This window comes from Vanellus vanellus (assembly GCF_965231255.1).
Source record: "Vanellus vanellus genome assembly, chromosome: 15".
Taxonomy (NCBI): domain Eukaryota; kingdom Metazoa; phylum Chordata; class Aves; order Charadriiformes; family Charadriidae; genus Vanellus; species Vanellus vanellus.
Window position 1 is genome coordinate 18,491,944 of NC_138920.1, and position 22,096 is coordinate 18,514,039.

Genomic DNA, 22,096 nt, shown 5'->3' on the forward strand with positions numbered 1-22,096 from the left:
TCCTTACTTATGTGTACTGAGTGTGGAAAAAATTTCAGGTATTTAACTCTCTTGATCCTGAGCATAAGTAGTTTGTTCTGTTGTCCCTCTGGTCCTAGAAGCACTGCTGTGTGCTTAGCTAATTTAAATGAATAATAGAATCACTCCAAGTAGTAAAATTAAACATGTTCATCGTGTGTACAAAATTAGTCCCAGGCATAGTATTGTAGTCAAACTTAGAATTGAGGTTTACTTCATTGTCATTTGAATTGGTAGGAATTCTGAAATATTTGAAGTGAACTGATGAGAGCCTTAAGTTTCGTAATTGAAGAACAAGTGGACACTAGATAAAGTTAATGAGAGGTATATTGATTTTGAGAGGTATATTGATTGAAACCCTAATAAATCTTTCTTTGTATAATTTTTGAGGCTAGTCACCTGTTATCTAGTGAAAGTGTGTCCAATCTGTGTGGACTTTAAAATGTGCATACATTATAATTGCATAGATACAAGGATGGTCAGAGTTGGGTTTGGATATGGAGAGTTTGTTGCAACCTCAGAAGGGAAATCCGCACTCCTACATACGCTATATAACCTCCTGTGAGCTTTCAGAGATGCAGTAGGTTTCTTTTGAAGCAGCAAATACTGGATGCGACCTCTTCAGATACTGTGCTTGGTGGGAAAGCTAGCCCTAGAGCATGGGGACAGGTCAGTCCTAGACAGATCTGTGCAGTGTAAATTATATACGCTTGTGCAGATGGATGTTTTGAACCTGACAGAACCTGAAAATACACAAAGAGCAGCCACTAGAAATAATAATGACCGGTTGAAAGGAGATAAGGGTGTCAGTACAATACATAGTCATTATAAAAAGCTATGAATAATTAGCATATGTTTCTGATGATGTAGCTTTAGGTTCACTTGTAGTATCTGTGTATGCATCTGAAATGTGAGTATTTAGTCTAATCCTACAGTTTTCTTCTGTTTGAATCCTGTTGAACTCGTTGGTCAGAGCATGTTGTCCGCAAGAATTGAAGAATTCAGAATTGCTCTAGTCTTTTAATTTAACTGGGTTCCTTGGAGACTGTGCTTTCTTAAATCAGTCTGTATTTTATTTTTTTCCCCTGAAGACCGAGGTATAACATTTTGCTCCAAGTATGTTCAGATGATTTCTTCTTTAAATGAGCTGTATTTCTGAGAACGTTTTGGCTCATGTTAAATAGTTGGAAAGCAGAGTTTTAAATATGAAATGGAAATTTTTTTGTAGAAAAAAAAAGCTGTGGTTTGGTACATCTCAGTAATAAGGATATTTTTTTTTAATAGAAAAAGTTATTTTATAATTGGTATTAATGTAGTTTAGAGCCAAAGTTCATTGTGCCAGATCTTGGATTAAGGGGTTCTTTAGAGGAGATTGTAATATAAAACTGGTAAAGTAAGAGTGAAGGTAGACCTGAAGTTTAATTATCCTGATTAAGGTACAGCCACTTAAATCCTGAAGAAACTGTTGTATCAGAGATCTTAGAATTACATATACACATAATTTAACCCACTAGCAGTTTCAGAGTGCATTGTGAAATAAGACAGACTTTCCTTTAAGGTGTGCAGAAGCTTTGTACTGATTGGGATGATAAATTGGGAAGGACTGTAGTTATTTTTTTTTTTATTATTAAACTAGAATGCTGAAGTCAGGGGTTATGTAGTACTTAATCTTTAAAGTGTGTCAGTGGGAGAAGGTATTCTCCTTCTTCCCATTTTACAAACAGAGGAAACTGGTGTTATAAATGAAACTAGTCCAGGTTTGCTTTTAGTTATTTCACCAAAGCTGTGCCATTTTTTAATATGGAGGCATCATGTAAGTTCTGCTGCCTGAAAACAGAAGGTCTCTGCCTGTATGGTAAACATAACCTAGAGCGCCTAGATTGTAGTCTCATAGGCACAGTTTCAGATACAGCCTGTTTGGCTCTCATTGTGCTTTCAAGATATTACCAGTCTTGTGCTTTCTTTACTGATTTAAAAACCTAATGTTGTGTCCTGCCAAGTCAGAAATTGGCTTGTTGTCTTCAGTGGTTGTCACTCTCAGCCCATATGCTGGTTTGAGACTACCACTTGCATATGAGAAGCAGTTTTGGGTCAGTTTGCGTGTACTTTAATATGATTGCAGTTGCTATATTACTTATGTGAATAAAGTCTGCATAATTTGAGGTGTGCTTGGTTGGGAAAGTTGTGAATGCAAAGCAGGAATGTTAGCTACTCTAGTGAGTCTCTTTCTGTAGATGCGGTTGCTGTGTGACCCAAGAATTTGAGCTTTTAAAGTGATACAATTTGGGATTTTCTGCCTGTTAAAATTTCAGTTTATTTTAGTGGCACTTACTTCCCTTTTGAATGTGTCTGTCAGTTTGTGGCATGCAATTTTATCAGCTGAGCCCTCTTAACTCAGTGCATGTGGTTAGCTGACTCCAATTGCCAAGTAAAATGTGTTCAAAGCCAAGAATTTTCTGACAGGTGAAATGAATTACATTCCAAAGCTTGAATTTACAGGTCTATATGTGAGTGTTGCTGTTGACTTCATTAGGTACCACTTAAGATTTTAATTTGTTTGTTTGTTTGGGTTACTCTTCTTGTCTTTCAAGTTGGGTTTGAAGATTATGGACCAGACTGTGATAGCATGAGGATAACGGCATTCTTGGATATTCCTGGACAGGATAACTTAACTCCACTGGCTCGTCTAGAAAAATATGCCTTCAGTGATAACATATTTAACAGGTAAGGGTACAACAGTTACGCTTGATGATAACTGAGCCTGATAGCATTGTGGAGGTTAAGGTGTCACTACTTTTGTTATTACTGTCCTAAGCGAATGCCTTATACTATTTCCCTTTGAATAACTTTTATATAACATCTCCATAAAAAGAGGTTTTCATTCTTGGTCATCTGAATAAGGTTTTTCAACGCCATCTTTGGGTTTTGGGGGATGTGGAGAAACTGTATAACTGGTGTGTCTGAATGTTCATAGAAGAGCTCGATCTTTTTTAAAGGTACCCATGTACATTTGCATCCCATCTACATGTCATTGGCGGGATATTAAGGCAATTAATATGTTGTTCACTCCACAGGCAAATTATTGCCAGAGGTCTTTTGGATGTCTTTCGAGATTTCAGTAATAATGAAGAAGACTTCCTGACTGTAATGGAAATAGCGGTCAGGCTCTCTGAAGATGCAGGTTTGAAAGTTGTTCTTTTAGTTTGTATTTTTGTTTGTTTTTTCATTTTATTTTATTTTTCGTACCTTATTTAAAATAAGCTTCAATATAGAAGGCAATAACTTTCAATTTTGACAAGGCAATGAGTGAACTAAAGAAATTAAATCATCTAACAGCAATATCTATCAGTGAAAATGAGATCTTTATTTTTTTCCTCTGTATTTGAAGTATTTTCTATGGTATATGTATAAATGAAAGGCTCTTATTTGTATAGGGCACGAAGTAATATCTTTTTTTCAAGGAATTCATCACATCTGAACCTGTGGTGTATGTGGCATGGAAGAGTTGTGCATTTTAATACTTCATATGCATACATTCATGGCAATTGGTTTTTCAAACTAGTGCTCTTATTTTATCTGATCAGGGAACTGATTCTGGGCTTTGATGATGTATATAAGGCTGTTCTATTTTATTCAGCTTTCCTCTAAGAACAGGCGATCTCAGTGGTGATATTTCTTGTTTTGAGTATTTTCATTTTCCTCTGTTGTGAAAACAGCAAACAAAAAAAATGCTACTTTTTTCTTAAGGTACTTTATCTTTATTTTGAATTTACTGATGTAATTTTGACTTTCTTTTTATTACTAGAACCAACTGTACGTACAGAGCTGATGGAACAAATACCTCCTATTGCCATTTTTCTGCAAGAAAGTCGACCAAACTTTCCAACAGCATTTTTTGAGTACCTTATGCCCATAGTAGTGAGATACCTCACAGATGTTAACAATCAGGTAGGAAAAACAGACCATGTGGATTGAATGGTTGGAAAATTCTGTGTGGTTCAGTGAATTTAAGGCATGAGGAAGAGACAATAGGAAATTCCATGCTGATTGATACCTTGCTTGTGTGTAGTGCTTTGTCTTTATTGGTTTCAGCACACTTTGCTAGGGAGGTCACAATTTTTTTTTTATGCTTTCCTTAGCAGATAATGGGAAGCTTATAGGATTTGCCTAGCAGCATATTGACACCTTCCGTTATGGCAGTCATGACTTGCAAGTCCTGTCTTCTACTTCATCTTTCGGATTTTCCTCAGAATTAGATGAAATGTCATCTAATGATTGTATTAAACTTTAGTATTACTAATTCTTTATGATGTTAAAACTGAGAGGGTTTTTTCTTTTTTCTTTTTTTTTTTTTAAACTTGTACCTGTGTGTTTATTGAAAACACACCTTTTGTGGTTCTCCTACCAGAAAATGTTGTTTTTACAGTGATGTACTTTTTCGTTTTGTTTGTATTAATAGGTTAGAAAGGCAGGTCAAGAAGCCCTGCTTATACTGCTAGAACAAGATCTTATTGCGCAGAGTGACATTGAAAATAAGGTGTGTCCAATTCTGTTGGACCTCTCTGCCCCTGACAGTGATGATGAGTACAAGGTGGAAGCTGTGAATGTAAGTGAATTTGGAAGAAATCTTACTTTTCTTTTCTTTTCTAATAATTTTTGTTCTCTTTGAGCAGTGCTTCTGTAAAGCTCTTTTAGAATATAACAATTTTGTGTGAGATTTTCATGAGCATAAACCCCAGAAAATAAAAATTGTACTTGCATTCTTAGTGTACTGAGACCTTTACATTAATCATTGAACTTAAACTTTCTATACCATTACTATTTCAGTTTGTTTTATTTCTTCTCTTCAAATGCAGTTGGTTCTTGGAAGCTTTGTTTTCATTCTTGTTAAGATCATTATGTTCCCCAACAGTTTCTTTACATTTGCTCTAGAAGGTTTCACAGTACTCTTGCAATAGTATGAATGATGACCTGATCTTAATTCTTAAGTGTTGTGAAAAAAACATTCCCTGTTCACTTTCAAGAAATCAGTTGACTCCACAAAAAAGTACGGGTGTGTAATTACATTTCAGCATGGATATATGACACTTGACCTGTAAAATAGTTCTGCCCTCTAGATTTTCCTCTTCCTTGTTTGGGAGTTGGGTATTGCTTAGGCAGTTTTCCAGGGTGACATAAGAGCACCAGATGCCTTTTAGGAGTTTGAAAATTTGTAGGAAAGTCGTTGATTGGTGTCTTCCTTAGTTCTTATTTAGCATTCTATTGCAAAAGCAAATGTTTCTAGGAACAAAGCTTATTTTTATGGAGGTAGAAAGCTTCAATAATTTTGGAAAAATAAAAATAGAAAGATGAGTACTGTTAATCTGGCAACACTTGTGTAAGCATTAAACTCCTGGTGCTGCAGGCACAACAGTTGAGTAGGAAGGTGCATGGGAGCCCCTTCCTTTTTACTGTTGCAAATAGAAGAATTACAGCAAGTTATCTTAGAAAGTGGGAGCTGAAAGGAAACATAAAATCCAAAGCACCTGATTTTTCACAGCATAAATGTCGTTTGTAGTGGTAGTTGAAATTGACAGTCCCTCAGAGAAAGCTAAATTAATGAGTATGTTAATAACTTTAATAATGCTGCGATGGTAACTCCTAAAATTTCTGAGGATGATTCCTGTAAAGTGTGGATTAGCTCACATATATCAGTAGTTTCTCGTACACTCTCTTTTCTCTCCTGTTGGATGTCTGACTTTCATTTTTTTATCTCATCGTCTGAGCCTATAAAGACCCAGGACTGATCTTGTGTGTTAAATATCTGAACAGTCCTGTTAAAGCCAAAGGGCTTACTTGCATGCTTTAGCTTGAGATATTTTTTATGTGCTTAAAGATTGTGAATTTGTATGCTGGCTAGTACAGTGGAACTTCTGTTTCTCCATACAAAGTACCAGTGTATGCCACATTGTAAAACACCTTGAAAATGCCTTTATTAATAAAAGTCTATCTAACCAGGTAAAAAAGACAATAAATTACATGCAGAAATGTTATGCTCAGGCACAGTGGCATAGAATGATTTTAAATAAAAACTATAGTTGTGCTTCACGTAAAACAGGTGTATGAAAATACGAATAATGTATAACAGTTAAACCTATTTGATGGTAGTTGCTATTTTGGTCTTGGAGGTAATTTTCAGGAGGAATATTTGGCTGTGCTTACAAGCTTCATAATTTTTTCCTTATATGTATCCCCTTCTTGATTTTTAGATAATCTGTAAAATGGCTTCTATGTTGAGCAGAACAACAGTTGAGCACATGCTACTTCCTCGTTTCTGTGAACTGTGCAGTGATGGGAAATTGTTTCAAGTCCGAAAGGTTGGTGTGTTTTCAACCCTAAACCACTTTAAAATGAATTTATTTGTTGCTGTTCAAATGCCTTCCTGAATAATTTAGTTGTAACTTTAGCTGATGAACTTTGAAAGAGTCTGGAAGAGCAGTTGTAATTTATTGACGTGGTTATAGTTTCTGTAGTTCAGTAAAGAAACAGATAACAGTCCTTGGTGAATAGCTTTGGTGTAGCAGTTAAACTGATCTTGCACATCTAATAGTTTTGCATAACCTTATTTTTAAGCCACGATGCTTGGTTATAGGATGCAAACAATTTACTTGATTTCTGCTGTCTTATTTCAAAACCAGCAATTCAAAAGTAATACATATTTGAGACAGACATCTTTAAAAAAAAAAAAGTCTGGTATTATTTGAAAGGAGAAATCCCAAAAGTATAAGACCGATTTTAATTCGTGGTGGAGTACAAAAGGAAACTTGTAGCATAAGAAGTCTTAAAATATTTCAGTAGACTTAGGGGTCATGCAAAGCTTCAGCTTGGTCCTTAACATAAGCTGCATTTGTTGGAATTTGAGCTGCATTATAACCTTCTAAATAAGCATATTGAATGAGTAAATTGTATAGTAACACAGTCCTATCTTAATTGATTTCAAATTTTGGCAACGTCTTTTTCCAACATGAGGGAATGTTCCTTTTGCCTTAATCATAGCATTTGTAATGTACTGTAAATGGCACTAACTTGAGACCTTGATTAAACTTAGCTTCAGGAAAGTACTTAAGTCAGTCTCAGCCATAGCAAAGATAGTTCTGTCAGTACACTTAAGTCCTGACCCTGGTATCATATTTTAGTCTGCTTTGGTTTTGACAGCTGCTGTTCAAAGTCATTTAAACTTTCAAGTAGGCTTATTGTCCCTTTCAGTGATTACTGAAATAGATGATGCTTTTCATGCAGAAACCTTTATTACTATTGATTGCAAAGGCATGTGGCTTATGGAAGCTTGCTCTGATGAGTCTTTGTTCAGGATGACTTAATATTACAGGATGTAGTTACATGGCTGAAATTGAATAGTCAAACATGCAGTTGTTACATGGGATAAATAATGCATGGTGAAGTTGATAATAAAACTAATGCACTTAAAAGAGCCAGAATGTTATTAATGAATTTTTTTATTTCTTAGATTTGTGCAGCTAATTTTGGTGACATTTGTAATGCAGTTGGGCAAGAAGCCACAGAAAGACTGCTGGTATGTAAAAATCAAAATCAATTTACAAGACTTGTATTTCTCAGTTCAACGGGTTTAATAATGAGCTCTTCTATTGGCTTCTCTGTAAATTAATCAGCATGCCTGCGGTTTTTAATTGATTTGTCTAAGGCTTTGGTTGAAATTACTTAGCAAAACTGGGAATGAATAGAAATGCAAAGTTCTTATTTTGCAAAACATTTTTTAAATGTAATTGACAGCATATATACACACACACTTTGGAATTACTGACTCTCTTTTTTCGCTGGACTAGATGATCAGTCAAATTACAATTTCAGGAGAAATAGGCCATTAATAATTCTTTCTGTTGTTTTCTAGTGCGTAAAGTTATACATAAAATCCTAATGAAGTAAATGGTAGACGGGTTTTTTTTTCCAATGTCTTCAATTAGTAGATGTTTTTAACCTGGCCCTCTTTCTTCTATTCCTCACTTATTTTATTCTCCCTTGAGTTATCATTGTCTTCAGTTTCCAGACAAATATCTTGACAGTAAGTTGTTGCAGTCTTTGTTTAGTCTTTAATTAGTCTTGGTTTTGCTTATTTTTGGCAGATTCCCAAGTTCTTTGAACTCTGTTCTGATAGTGTTTGGGGAATGAGAAAAGCTTGTGCTGAATGCTTTATGGCAGTGTCTTACACCACATCCCCAGAAGTTCGCAGAAGCAAACTATCCCCACTGTTTATCAGTCTTATTAGTGACACTTGTAGATGGGTAAGTAACTCTATAATTGATGCATCTTCCCAGGCAAATCATACACAAATAGCAGGCAAGTCAGAAGTGTGCTGTAAAAGGTCTCTAAACTAAATTTGCCAAGATTAATGTATAATCTACTAAAATCTGATCTCCTCTAATAAGATGGTATCTTATTTTTCCTCTCTCTCTCTTACTACTTAGAATTTCTATCAACAGGGTGTGGGTTTTTTTGTAAGTGTGAACACTTTTCTGAGAATAGGTTGCTTGTGCTAAAGGTATTAGTTGAAGTAGACAGTGATGTCCTTCAAATTTATTATTCTTAAAAAAATTTCCTTCCTATCATTGTAGATACATGCTTAATATTCTAACACCCTTTGCTTAGGTGTCGCTTATTAGATAATCGGTTATATTTGGTATTAAATGAAGCTGTCATAGAAAGAACCAATTGATTCTTACTAAAAAATTGAACCAAATTTTTTTTTTTCAGCATTAACTCTGTGGGAGTTGCGTGAATCCTGCCTCTTGTGTTTATACTATCGCAGGTTCGTCAGGCTGCTTTTCAGTCTCTTGGCCCGTTTATTTCTACCTTTGCAAACCCTTCAAGTGCTGGTCTTTACATTCGAGAAGATGGGACGCTGAGTATCCGACCATCAATGCAAGATGTGGATTCCAGCTCCTGTCAGCCAAGCAACAATATAACTTTAATGTCCTCCAGTACAAATACTACATTGTCCAGGTAAAATCATGGGAAAGATGTGGTGTAGCAGAAGAGAGGAAGAAAAGATAATTCTTTTTATTGCTCTTCAGGGCTAAAAATCTCAACTTGAGAATGTAGTTTTAATAAAGGTATGAAGAGTGAGATCACGCATGTGTCTATTTGAGTGTAGCCGCTTTATTGAAAAAATCAGTTTGATGGCTTCACAGGAGGGTAAAGGGAAAACTGGTGAAGTAAAGCATAATGATAACATAAATTCTGTCTTTCTGCAGAGAAAATAAACTTCTGTAGTTGATGCTGTCTTTTATGAAGTGTTTCACTGAAAACTATTGTTAGAGTAATTTAAGTTTTATTTGGATAACTGTGTGTGTCTGTTACCAGTTCAGAACAACCAATGGAAATCAAACCAGAATCATCGACTGAGGAGACTTCAGCTGAAGTTAATACAAAGCTCTCAGTTGAGAACCAAAATAAAGATACACAGGAAGAAAGTTCAGATTGTTGTACCAATCCTGGAGAAGATGTGTCTCGGTTGTCTCAGGGTGACAGAGTTGCTGCTGGTGTCATAGAAGTCACTAAGGACAGCAGTTTTCCTGGAATGAACTCAAGGCTACAGTCTGCTGAGGATGTATTTAATACTTTTCTATACTGGCGCCCTCCTCTGCCTGATATAAGTCAGGATCTGGAGTTGCTTCAGTTCAAGACTGAAAAGCACAAAGATAGCTGTTCTGTGCCATGTAATAACTGTGTTGCTAGTAGTGAAATAAAAAAGGTTCTAGAAAGCTTACAAGAGCATTTAGATGATCCAGATGTTCAAGGTGAGACTCTGTAACAGTAAAATGTTTTCTCTGAGCACGTTTTCTCCTGGCCTTTACAAAACCCTTTACTGCATTTTAATTGGCTTGATATTCATAAGGTGATGAGACTTCCTTGAGTAGTAAATTGTAGGAGAAAGTTGCGTAACAGCCTTTTTCACAAGATCTGATTTATTTCTAGAACAGCTGGGGAAGTGTTCATAGGTCCTGTTCACATGAGAAATAAATTGGATCTAACTACAAAAGAGAAAAGAGCTTGTTGAACTTTGTTAAAACTGTCTTTAAGTACCGTAACCAGGTACTGTGGCTTTAGGGACAGAGCTACCTGTTATCAGCTGAATTCATCTAGTATTTGGTTGAGTGAGAATGGCCTTAATTTCAAGTCATCTTTCCTCAGCCTTTCCATACAAGCCCGTTGATGAACATACTGAACTAATGATAAACTGATAGTGGGATGCATATGTGTTTCCTGGGCCAAATCCCTCTTGACAAGCCCGTCATCCTTAGCCAGCTCAGTTTCTTGTCCCACAAAATCTCTTGAGTACTCTAGTGAATTAACAGTTTTTGTCTGCCTGTTTGTTCATCCTTTCTCTGTATGCAAAGTTGTATCTGCAGGAACTGCAGCATCATTTGCAGTCCTTACTGCAGTAATAGTGAGTAGTAAGCCAACTGGCAGCATGGCATATTTAGGTGGCTCCCCATGGTCATTCGGAAAGATACCAGGAAAATAAAAAATTCTTCATGTGTGAGAGGCAAAGGATCAGGAAGAAAGGGAAAGATTTAAAAGAGCAAGAGGCGAAAAAGTTAAAATTTAAAGCAGTAAAGGAACAAGCGGAAACTGAAATGAACTAATGAAAAGATAAAAAATGGTGTAAATGAGTTTTGGAAATAAAAAGCAGAGAGTAAAAGCAAAAGGAAGAGATTATGTAGAACTAACATTATGTAGAACTAAGACAAATGGAGAGATGTTAGCTTGACAGCTATACAGTGAGAAATGAGGGGTTTGGAGAGGTATGGGAGAAAACAATGAAAAATATTTCTGCTCCCCCCCAACTTTAGCAGAACAGTCCTGCTTTCTTTCTCAGAATAAGGAAATGTGGATGTTAGTTTCAGTTTTCCTCCTGCTCTAACTGCCAAAACGCTCATAAATATGCTTGTGATCTATTCTTCTGCCTTTTAAGTTGTCCGTTCACCTTATTTCCAAAGTATTCTAGTATTCTTCACCTTTAAAGTATACTCTAATGTTGCATCTTAAGACTGTACTTGTGGTATGTTTGTGCAGGTGTAGCTGTCTCAAAGTTTCCGCATTCTGAACTCTAGTAACTTTGTGTTCCTAGCAGCAATGTAGCATAATGCACAAATAGTTTGTCCTAACTTTATTGGTGATACAGTGGTAAACCCGACCTTTTGTGTTCTATCTACTTCTGCAAAACAGTTCAGAGGTGGTTTGACTAATTCCCTCCTCTGCATAGAGTTTTTCTCAGAAGTGTTTTAAATGTACATTGATGTATTTTCTAAGCCATAGACTCAATTGAAGAATATAACAAAATAATTTGTATTAAAATGTTTGACAGTATGAAGAATGGGAGGTGAGCCAGTATGCTGATACTTCATTACAGGGGGTTATTAGAAATACCATTCAATAGTAGAAATTGGTAGAATCATTCTGCCGAAAATGTTAATACATCCAAATCGCTGCTTTTAATTTGTGATGGTTTTGTGGAAGAGTAATGGGTCTTTTCTTTGAGAGCAAATGTTTGCTAGCGTAACGTTTCTGTGCAGCTCACGCTGGGCTTCTTTTTATCTTTTCAGATTAACTAATAAGTTTAATGCATTTAAGTGCAGAAAGGAGACTAAATAGGCATCTTTTGCTTTATACAGCTCAGGTCCAAGTGTTGTCTGCTGCTCTCAGAGCTGCTCAGTTTGATTCTGTTGGTGACTATGAGACCAAGAAAAATGAAGAAAGCAGTGTCAAACTTCAGAACAAAACTATTTCAGATGAAACAGCTGTTTCAGATGCTACCTGCAACCATGTGGAGGAGGATGCTTTTTCATCCCCTGCCTCCCAGGGTAACATCAGTGACCAGTCTACCACCAGTATACTGAAAAGCACAGTAAGTATGCATTGTGCTCCATGTCCGAAATGAATTCTTACCTGCTTAAGTACTGTGTGTGTTCATGTAGTCCCTGGTATAATTTACCCACTTCTGATCTAAAGCTGTTGAACATCACTACTCCATAACTATCATACGCTCCTTATTTTCATTTTATAAAAGAGAAGCTATCAAGGGCTATTATTTATTTGTTTGCACGCAAATTACTTATGAGTTAAAGTTTTGCAGTAGTCTTGTAGGTTGGTGTTTTTTTTTTTTTTTTTCAGATGAGATGTACTGAGTACAGTCTCACCTCTTCCTGTAACACATCTAAAATTAGTCTTTTATCTCCAGACAGGAGGCTGAATCAGGTGGTGACACATACACAGTTCCTCGTTACTATTTCTTGATTATAATGTACAGATAGGAGTAAAAAGGATTGTTTGCACAGTATCTAATGTTGCTGGAGCTAATTGTGAAATACAAAGAAAAGCTCTCCTTGTCTGTGAACTACAAATAAAACCTGTATGAACAAAAACGTAAAATACTGTGTGAACTTTCAAACTGTGTATGTTTTTGGTCTTTCAAACCTTTTAATTCTTTTGAAGTCTTCTGTTGATATTTGGGGAGAGGTGTATGCTTCATAATTTGGTAGACTTGGGAGTTTCCAGCAGTATGTTCTAAAATAAGTAAAGCTTTTATCATGGTATTGACTGCCTTGGAGCAACTGCTAAGCTGTCTTGTTTAACATAATTTAAATTCATGCCAAGAAGAAAAGCTATTTAAGAATATAGTAGAAGTAGCCATCCAAAATCTGTATGAATATTGGGTTTCTGGTGTTAAATTAGATTGCTTTTTTTAGAAGTAAATCTAACTACTGTTGCCCTTGTTGCTGCTATGGTCTTAATAGTGTTTGCCTTGGTGTACGACTCTGTTGTCTTTTTGTACTTGTATAAGCACACTGAATAAGGCTTTGCCTGTACAAGGCTATTCTGTATCTGAACTGTAGTGTGATGCTTTGAAACACCCGGCACAGCAGTAAGTCTGATTCATCTCACTAGCTAGTACATCCTTTTACAGGACTTGGAGGAACAACACAAAGGAACCAGTCCATTTTTAAAGAAAGAACAAGAAAATAATACACCATTTGAAGATGACAAGTCAAAATTACAGGTGATTAAAATAGCATCTAACTGCTTTAGTGAAGGACTGGATACAGTTCATCTTACCCTTAATACAGCGATAGCTTTTTCAATTGATCAGTTGCAGAATGTTAAGAAATGCTCTGGGCATTTGAGGAGAACCCTATTTTAAATGAGAAAGCTAGAAAAATTCTGTTGCCTTTTTAATGCCCGAGAGGCGATCTGTGCAACCAAGGTAAGTGCTGGCTGTACTCTAAATCCAGTGACAAAACTGTTTTGTCTTCAGCAAAGAAGAAATTTTCAGTTTGGTTTGATGCAACATGTTGATAAAGTAATAATTACTGTTCATTGCTGATTGCTCTGTCCTAATGAGAGTACAAATAACTACAGGGATTGTTTACGCTTTGTAAAGCTAGTCCACAAAAGGGGCGTCTTGCCACTGTGCTTCACTGCCAGCTGGTTGATAGCAGGAGAATACTGTAGCACCACAGGTGTATTTTCTTTCTGATCTTAAAGTGTGTGTTGCTGATGTACTGTCTCCGTCTATAGGATATCATACCTCAACCTTTATTAGACCAGTACTTGTCAATGACCGACCCAGCTCGAGCCCAGACTGTTGATACTGAAATAGCCAAACACTGTGCTTATAGTCTTCCTGGGGTGGCGTTAACACTGGGCAGGCAGAACTGGCACTGCCTGAAAGATACATATGAGACGCTGGCCACAGATGTACAGGTAAAAAAAAAAAGGGTTTTAATGGTAAAACGGAATTTCTAGTAGCTTTTTTGTTTAGTTCATTACACTGAAACTATAGCATCGTATACTTTCTTATAAGGGATTAAATATGCACTAAAAATATAAAATTCAAGATTTAAATCCGACTTCATAAATATGATTAACACTTTCTACTGCTGTGTAACTAGCCCTGTTTCTTCTGTTCTGTCAGTCCTCACACGGGTGTAGTTCAAAAGCCACTTTAGTTATGGTGCCTAATCTAGTTCACTTCTTAAACTGTTTGCAGTGGAAGGTACGTCGGACGTTAGCTTTCTCCATACATGAACTAGCAGTTATTCTGGGGGATCAGCTGACAGCTGCTGATCTAGTGCCAATTTTCAATGGATTCTTGAAAGATCTGGATGAAGTCCGTATTGGTGTCCTTAAACATCTGTATGACTTTCTAAAGGTAGGAAAGTGTAATTTAATTTCTCAAGATAAAATTTTTTCCAACTCCATTATACTAAGAGAATTTTCTAATGAGATGTGCACTATCACTATCTAATTACGTATTTAGTTTTGTGTAATGCCATTTTGTGTGTGTGTCTATCACTTTTTTAAGGTCCCTCTCTTCTCTTCTGTCTCATATGCCAACAAAGTATCAAAACTAAATGTGGTTGTAAACCCTCCTAGCTGTTGTAAGGGAATTAGCATTTTGTGCAGTCCAGCTGGAAAGTTTGTCTATTAGTAAGTTGCCTTTGGGGCTGGGAGTGAAGAGGGCAGATCCTGGTGGGCTGCTGCATAATAAACACAAATCCTTAGTTGTTGGTTGCTCAGTCTCATGCCCAGAGATGGTGCTGTGACGGGTATCCTTGCAGAAGTGATGACATAATGTACTTTTTGTGGATGTCAGTCTTGTGTGTCCAGACACTCATCTGATTGTGCACAATTTTTAGTAAGCATCTTGTGAATGATCAGTTGTTTTCAAGTAGGAAAACGCACATAGGTGTGAATCGAGTAATACACCAGAGAACTGCAAGTATTGAATTTTATCAGTTCTATACTAGTAACGTTTTTTCTTTAGTTACTTCATGCAGACAAAAGGCGAGAGTATCTTTACCAACTTCAAGAATTTGTAGTGACTGATAACAGCAGGAACTGGAGGTTTCGTTACGAGCTCGCAGAGTATGTAATTTTGTTAACTTCTGATTTTTGATCCATATTACTAACTTGGAAATAAATTAGTACACCCTAATTAGCTAAAAGATTGCAACCATTCTGTATTAAGGAACTGAACTTAAAAGCCACTGGCTGTTAGGGTTTCGGGGGGACTTTTGGGGGAGATTGTGTGTGGGGGGTGTTGGCAAGTTGTCTTGTAATCAAGCATGACTGAAACGCCTGTGATTATACCAAAACTGACATCTTGTTTGCTTGCAGCTTATGTAATATGACAATCTGATACATACTGTCCAGTGAGGTTTCAGATTTTAGTCAGTTCTAGACTGCTTTGTAAAAATCAATGAAATGTGTGCACAGTCACTTTTCTAATGCGTATGAAAGAAAAAACAGTTCTTAAAAAAATTATTCATTTATTGCTATATGACTGGGTGTATAATGGAGATAAAGTAACATCCTACAATTCTGTTTCTACAAGCCCTGTTGACGTTTGAAGCACCCAAAGAACGTTTGTAGGCATAGTTTGCAGCTAAAACCTGACCTTTGTGCTTATCTTGTTGCTTTGTTTGAGCTGTTGAGGGCTACTCTCTGTAGTTTGGCACGACAAACTAAACCTCTCTCTGGTGCAAGACTGTTGTGCAGCAGTTCCCTGACATCTAGTGGAGAGCTGTTGCTTCGGGGTTGATTTGTGCACAGCTGCTGGTAACATACTGGCAGCGGTGTGACTAGAATGAGCTCTGTGTTTCCTAGATACAAACCATTTCTGAAATGTAGATTTCTACACCAAAATAAATCTTTCATTTTCACTTTGCAAGAATGTACAGTATATTGGTCTGAAGTTGCAAAGAAATTTCTCATTGTACTTCTGTTTGTAGCTTATGTTATTATTTGGGATAACTTTGATTCATTGGTACATCTAGTTTGGCTAAAAGCTTCTTTTGGACTCCTTGATGGATTAAAGAAAGCATGTACCTCTTCAATATAAAAGTGTGTGCACCTTTATAAAGTAAAGAGAAGAACAAACTGTTCGAGTGCCTTGTAATAACCATGGTATTTTTGAGGCTCCAAATGATCCTTCCCTACATTTAATAGATGGTATAATCGGAGTAGGTTAGTGTTGCACTCGCTGGGGTTAATCACTTTACTTGTGTTTCAGGCAGCTGATCCTGATACTGGAACTCTACAATCCCAATGATGTTTACGACTACTTAAGACATATTGCACTAACTCTCTGCTCCGATAAAGTTTCAGAAGTTCGGTGGATCTCCTTCAAACTGGTAGGGGATTTAGTTTGCTTCCTGGCAGGAGAGGAGGAAAATGTTCCTTGAGAGGGATGCCTGAAACCACACTGTTTTCTTTCAGACAAATTGGGCGACTAGAGACATGTTCTGATAAATATGGTAAACAATATGGAAAAAAGTGAAATGAAAACTTAATAAAATATTTTGAGTTATCTGTGTTCCACAGATCTTAACATCTTTCTCTGCTGGTTGTATGTGAATGATAAATGTATTTTTAACTGGATGAAAACCAGGATATAGAAGATTTGAGAGACCTTCCCCCAGTTTAAAAAAAAAAAAAAAAAAAAAAGGAAAATATTACTGATCTTTCTCGAAGATTATTTAATTTATAAACTTCATAACACCATCATCCCATAGATGTCCTGAATGAGTAGAAATTTTTTTTTTTTTAAATTTCTTCTTTTTCTTCATGGCACCATGGAAAGGAGCATTATTTTAATGGTTGTTTTAATATCTTCTAGTGTGTTTTTTGCTTCACCTGAGCAAATGGCTTTTTAAAGCTTATGCTTTCTTTTCTGCAGAATAAGCACAGTAATTAATTCTGTAAGCACAGCTGATTACACTGAATACATTTTTGGTGTCCCTTTGTAAGATTCAAATGAAATGATGGTTTTTAACATTCTAAGGGCTACAACTTAAGTTTTATCTCTTACGTTTCTTTCCACTGCCTTTCCTTTGCTTCACAGGTTGTAGCAATTCTGCAGAAGTTCTATGCAAACAGTGCAAACGCACTGGGATTAAATTTCATTAATGAACTTGTAGTGCGGTTTCGTCACTGCTCCAAGTGGGTTGGAAGACAAGCTTTTGCCTTCATTTGTCAGGTTGGAATGTTCTCTCTCTGTGTTTCTGTGTTTACGCTTAATTTGGAGCCAGTTTGAGGCTTTACACAACATGAGCAAAACTGAAATTTGGACTCAATTTTTCTGTCATTCTTTGGGTTCTGTGATTCTGTGGGTTATCAAAAGACAGTGGCAGAGTTGGTCTGGTCTCAGTACTAGCGTGTGGCTATCCAGTTCTGAAGCTGCGGTTCTTGTTTTGTTCTATGCCTCCAGCTGAAGTAGCTGATCCCTGCATTTTCTGGCATGCCAGTAGCAAAGTCAAGAGTTAAGTCTTAAACTGAGATGCATTTCGTAATACTTTGACATGCTAAGATAAAGGTTCACAAGAGCTCTTCAAACTACTAATGGGTGCTAGATGCCAGGAGCTATTTCCATCTTTATTTCCACTACCCACTCCCCTCCAAACCAAAAATGCTGCTCAGTAGCAATGAGGAGCAAGTGTTGAATGTTGAAAGGCAAAAAGGCAGTGACAGGCAAGAAAGCAGTATTTCCTAAAGTACAGTTGGAAGAAAACTATCTGCTCCTGTTGGGTCATCTTCAGGTGAACTTTAGAATGGTAAGACCTGTTTTCATAACAGTATTTCAAAGGTTATAGTTATTTCACCAACATAGGTTGTATTTGTTCAGAGTTAAATACTGATTTTTTATTTTTTTTTTTTAATAGTCAGGCAAAATTAAGGACATGATGGAAAGGAATGGCAAACAGTGTATTTTTAACATAAATCTTGCTTTCTTGTGTTCTGTGTTTTCCTGTAGGCCGTAGTAGAAGAAGAATGTATGCCTGTCGACCAGTTTGTTGAACACTTACTCCCCAGTCTTTTAAGTCTTGCTTCAGATCCTGTGCCAAACGTAAGGGTTCTGCTCGCCAAGGCTCTAAGGCAGACGTTATTGGAGAAAGGTGAGGTCATTAATTTCCTTTGAAAGAACTAATGGCTCATGAAAGCTGTCTCTCCTCTGCCACTGCAAATCCTTATAAACTGACTCAATTGGTGAAAAGGCTGTTTGGTTCTGTTTATACTGAAAACAGAACTATACGTAATAACCTGGGATACTGCATTTAAATTCAGGTTTAAGAATATAGATTTAGGAATGTATACTGCAGTGGCGTTTCTGCCTTAGAATATTTGATCACCGTTGCTAAAGGGCCTGAAACTGGTATCGATGATCTGACCGATGTCGTATTCTGCCCGCTGGAGGGCAGTGACATCCTTGTGTTTAGCAAGAAGTGCGGCAAGTACTGGATGTTCCTGCAGGTGGTTACTTTTCGTATCCATGATGTGTGTGGCAAATACATTTTTCTTAAGCATCAAATCAGATTATTTTGATATATTTTAAACCTTTATGTTAAAGAAAGTCATCTTTGGAGTCCTTCAGATGAAATGTTACGCTGCCTTCTGAAATGGTTTGCTTTGTCATTTTAGTGTTAAGCTAACAGTTGTCCTAGGAAAGAATGTAATTTTGTACGCTGCTACAATTTCCTGTATTACAGCTCCTTAAAAACAAATAAATGAGATGATTTCTGATTATTCAAAGGAAGACGCACAGAAATGCTCTCTCCTATATTTTTTTTCAGAATAAAATATAGAGAATGTTTTGTAAAGCATTGTACAGTGGCAGCTTCCTGAGCTTGCTTTTACATGTTGATACATTCCTGTGCAGGGCTCAGCAAAAAGAATTTCTCTTAGAAATACTGAAGTATGTATTAAGTGAGTAAGCAGCAGCATATTTCTCTTTCTGGGTCAGCTTCCTTAGCTTGGTGCAGTTTCTCTAAGGAGCCAATAAATTGGATGAGCTACCTCAGATGTTTTTGGCATTCTCTGTATTTCTGCACTACTTACGCCCTAGGGTTTATTCTGTTGGCTTTGATTAAAATTGTCTTTTTATTGTCTTTTTTTCCCTTTATTGTAGCTTATTTTAAAAGTGTTGGCAATCCTCATCTAGAAGCTGCGGAAGAGACCATTCTAGCCCTGCAATCTGACAGAGATCAAGATGTGTCCTTCTTTGCCACCATAAAACTAAAACAGGGTAACATGGACAATGCTGCCATCGGAAAACAAAACTAATGTGTTTTTCTGCAGTAAATGCTGAAATCAAAGTGCTTATTCACCTTATGGTCATGGTCAGTATGAATAATGTGGACAAATAAGGTTTTTGTTACCTACATGAGCTGGAAAGAATCTGTTGAGAAATGTCGTGATCTTCATTTCACAACCACCTTTCATCCTACAGCTGTGTGTTTCTGTCCCATATGCATGAGTAATTAATTTTGGGTTTTATTTTGTAAATGTGGGTGATAACTCTGATCTTGCGTGCAGTTAGGTATTGTATGTAAAGTCTTACACCATACGCAGTGTTTCAGTGTAATTGGAATTCATATTTCATTTTTTAACAAAACATTTCCAGTAGTAGAGCAGTCTGCTATAAGCTTAAAACGGTTTCTAAATCTTAAACCCTGATCATAGCAAAGTTACATGAAGATATTATTTCCTCACTTTTATTGTAGTTTTTGTGTTGTTACAAGTACTGCATTTTTACTGAACAAAAGTGTATATATGTGAATAGTTTTGAATTTTAACAAAAAACAATCAAGAACTTAATTCTGTGTCAGTGGAAAAAAAGCTCAAAAATCATTTCATTTTATAAAGTAGTTACTCTGCTAGAATTAAGGCATGGTTCATTTTTACTTAATATGACATTTTTTCAAAGCACAGAGAGCTCAAGATTCTTTGTATATGGTGACTTTTCTATTAATTTGTTATTTCTGAGCTATACCCTTACAGCTGTCACCATGGCTGTTTTCGTTACTGCTGTCTCCGGTAGTGCTAGGTAGCCTTAATTTCCAAAACTGAAAATTACTTGTTCTGCCCTAGCAAAGTTCAGTTTGTGTAAAGGATTCAGTTCCTGCAGCTTGTGCTGGATCCAGAGAAGGGTGTTACAGAATTTTACAGACATCAGTTGTCGGCTGTGTTTTTTTTACATACACACATCATTTGAAAAACACCTTTTAACTGGTCCAATATTCAAATCCCAAACAGCACACTACTTTGTTCCTAAGAAACGAAGGACCTCTAAATTCTGAAAAACCCCAAATAACAAATGTTCAGGGGAAAAGTGTTGATGCAGTTTGCTTTGTAACTTCTGTTGACTGTATGGTAATGTTTGGGGCAAACAACAAATGAAGGTTACTGAGATCCTTAAGCTTCAGTAGGATGTCTTCTGGGTATTTAAACAGCTGTTTTGGAAGAAAGAAAGTACAGATAGAACACAGTTCTATTAATAAAATCAGACTGCTTTGGACCACTTTGAAAAATTGCAAAGCTAATGTTGTTTTGGTGGATCCTGTCTTCTGTTGTGTCCCAACTCTGCAGATAAAGTGGGGCCTGGGAAATAAATAGTCTTAATTTTTTAGATTGTGGTTTGGAACTTTGTCCTATTGAAAATCTAATGCTTAAATAGCAAAGAAATAGTTTCACGTAATAACAGTTACTCTCTGTGAACACAACAGGATATCATAAATAGACCTGTGTAAATACATCCCCTTATTTCACTATTATACGAGTAAGTCATTCACATAGGTGAAGGTTTTTACAGAAGTTACTTCTTTCTTTTTTGTTTTGTTTTACAGCTGGCTCATCAGCAATAAAGCAAGTAGGTTCCTCAGCTGGGTTCTGAATTTTTGGAGGGCTCAGTTTTGTATAAGTTTAACTTGTCTTGTATTATAATATGTACAGTATTTGTAACAAATTGCTTTCTTGTGAGATCACAAAATGCTTTTTGGAAGGTGCAGGCAGAAATATACTACTGCTGTCACTGCTATTACAGCAAACAGTATAAGCTCTGTAAACTCTGCAACGTTCTACACTTAATTTTTTACAATTTTTTTATAATTTAAAGCAAATGCATCTTCAGTACGGACTTTTTAGGATTGCAATTTCTTAACAAAAAGACCTCTCAAGTTAATTTTTTTTCTAGTTCTAATATCTTTTTCTAATGCTGGCATTATACTGGTATTTTCTAACCGTTCAAATTTTCTAAGGCCTTTCTGACAAGGTTTTACTTCTGTTTTTTATTATCAGTTCATTAAATTTCTCAGCACTGAACAGATTTTTTAAGTGTGTGTGTATATGTAAGTATGTTTGAAATGTACTGTATATAAATTAAATACCTTGAACATTAGCGCAACCCAGGTTTCTGTTTGTCAGATAATCTTAGTCACCTTTACTTGCAATAATCTACTGGAAAACACAAGCTTCCATATGTTTTAGCATGTTTGATTAGTGTTCATCAAGAGTTTTTCATTAGAATTTGTATAAACGGTAAGCCACCAGCTATAAAAGTTCACTAAAAGGCTAAACAACGTTCTTTGCTTTTAACAATATTTTGGTACCTCTCTGGCTCCAGAAATCACATCTGCTTTAAATGATATCAGTAGAGCGTTTTAAAACTTCTGTTAAAACTCTGCAGCTGCATGCACTAATGGGGGGACATAATGGCTTTGGGGTGGGGTTTTTTGTAGACAACGTGCAGGTCTATTAATCAGATTTACCCTCTACAAGATTTGTCTTTTTGGTTTAGTTTTAAACTAGAAATTATTTTGGCATGACTAAAGACCGCACTTTATGTCTTGTACTAGACAAATGTATGCAATGATGAGTAAAGCGGTGTGTTCATGTACAGTTCTTTGGGTTGTTTAAATTATGCAAAGATATGTATTTTAAAAGCCAGGTGGAGCAAAGTTAAGGAGTTAATCCGCTTCCACAACAGCAGTAAGAATATCACTTTTAAACATTTCTAGCTAAGGAACATGAAAATAACACGAGTGGGTGCAATATTGCTTGGATGTTACAGGAATTTATCAAGCACTTGTAATCCAAAGCCGGCGGGTTGTGTTGCTCAGAACGTGGACTGCCTGGCGCGTGGGGCGTGCTGCAGCCTGGGCGCAGGTCGCTGCTGCCCGAGTGGTGTCTGTGTCTGTACGTGGTGGTTAGAGCCCAGTTAAGTGGG

The 22,096-nt window shown here is 36.5% G+C and overlaps 1 protein-coding gene across 1 annotated transcript; it reads left to right on the forward strand.

Moving 5' to 3' along the window:
* Positions 1 to 677: 677 nt before the first annotated feature.
* On the forward strand, positions 678 to 20,752 carry LOC309678019 (serine/threonine-protein phosphatase 4 regulatory subunit 1-like; the record flags this gene model as incomplete). The annotated part of the gene is made up of 19 exons (XM_082490932.1): positions 678 to 687; positions 2,610 to 2,742; positions 3,093 to 3,199; positions 3,824 to 3,966; positions 4,478 to 4,624; positions 6,267 to 6,374; positions 7,523 to 7,588; positions 8,157 to 8,315; positions 8,840 to 9,033; positions 9,394 to 9,830; positions 11,709 to 11,941; positions 13,001 to 13,093; positions 13,612 to 13,797; positions 14,084 to 14,245; positions 14,861 to 14,961; positions 16,109 to 16,229; positions 16,940 to 17,074; positions 17,849 to 17,990; positions 19,001 to 20,752. The coding sequence occupies 19 exons, from the start codon at positions 678 to 680 to the stop codon at positions 19,153 to 19,155; spliced, it is 2,832 nt and encodes a 943-aa protein (XP_082347058.1). The 3' UTR covers positions 19,156 to 20,752.
* Between the last annotated feature and the right edge of the window lie 1,344 nt (positions 20,753 to 22,096).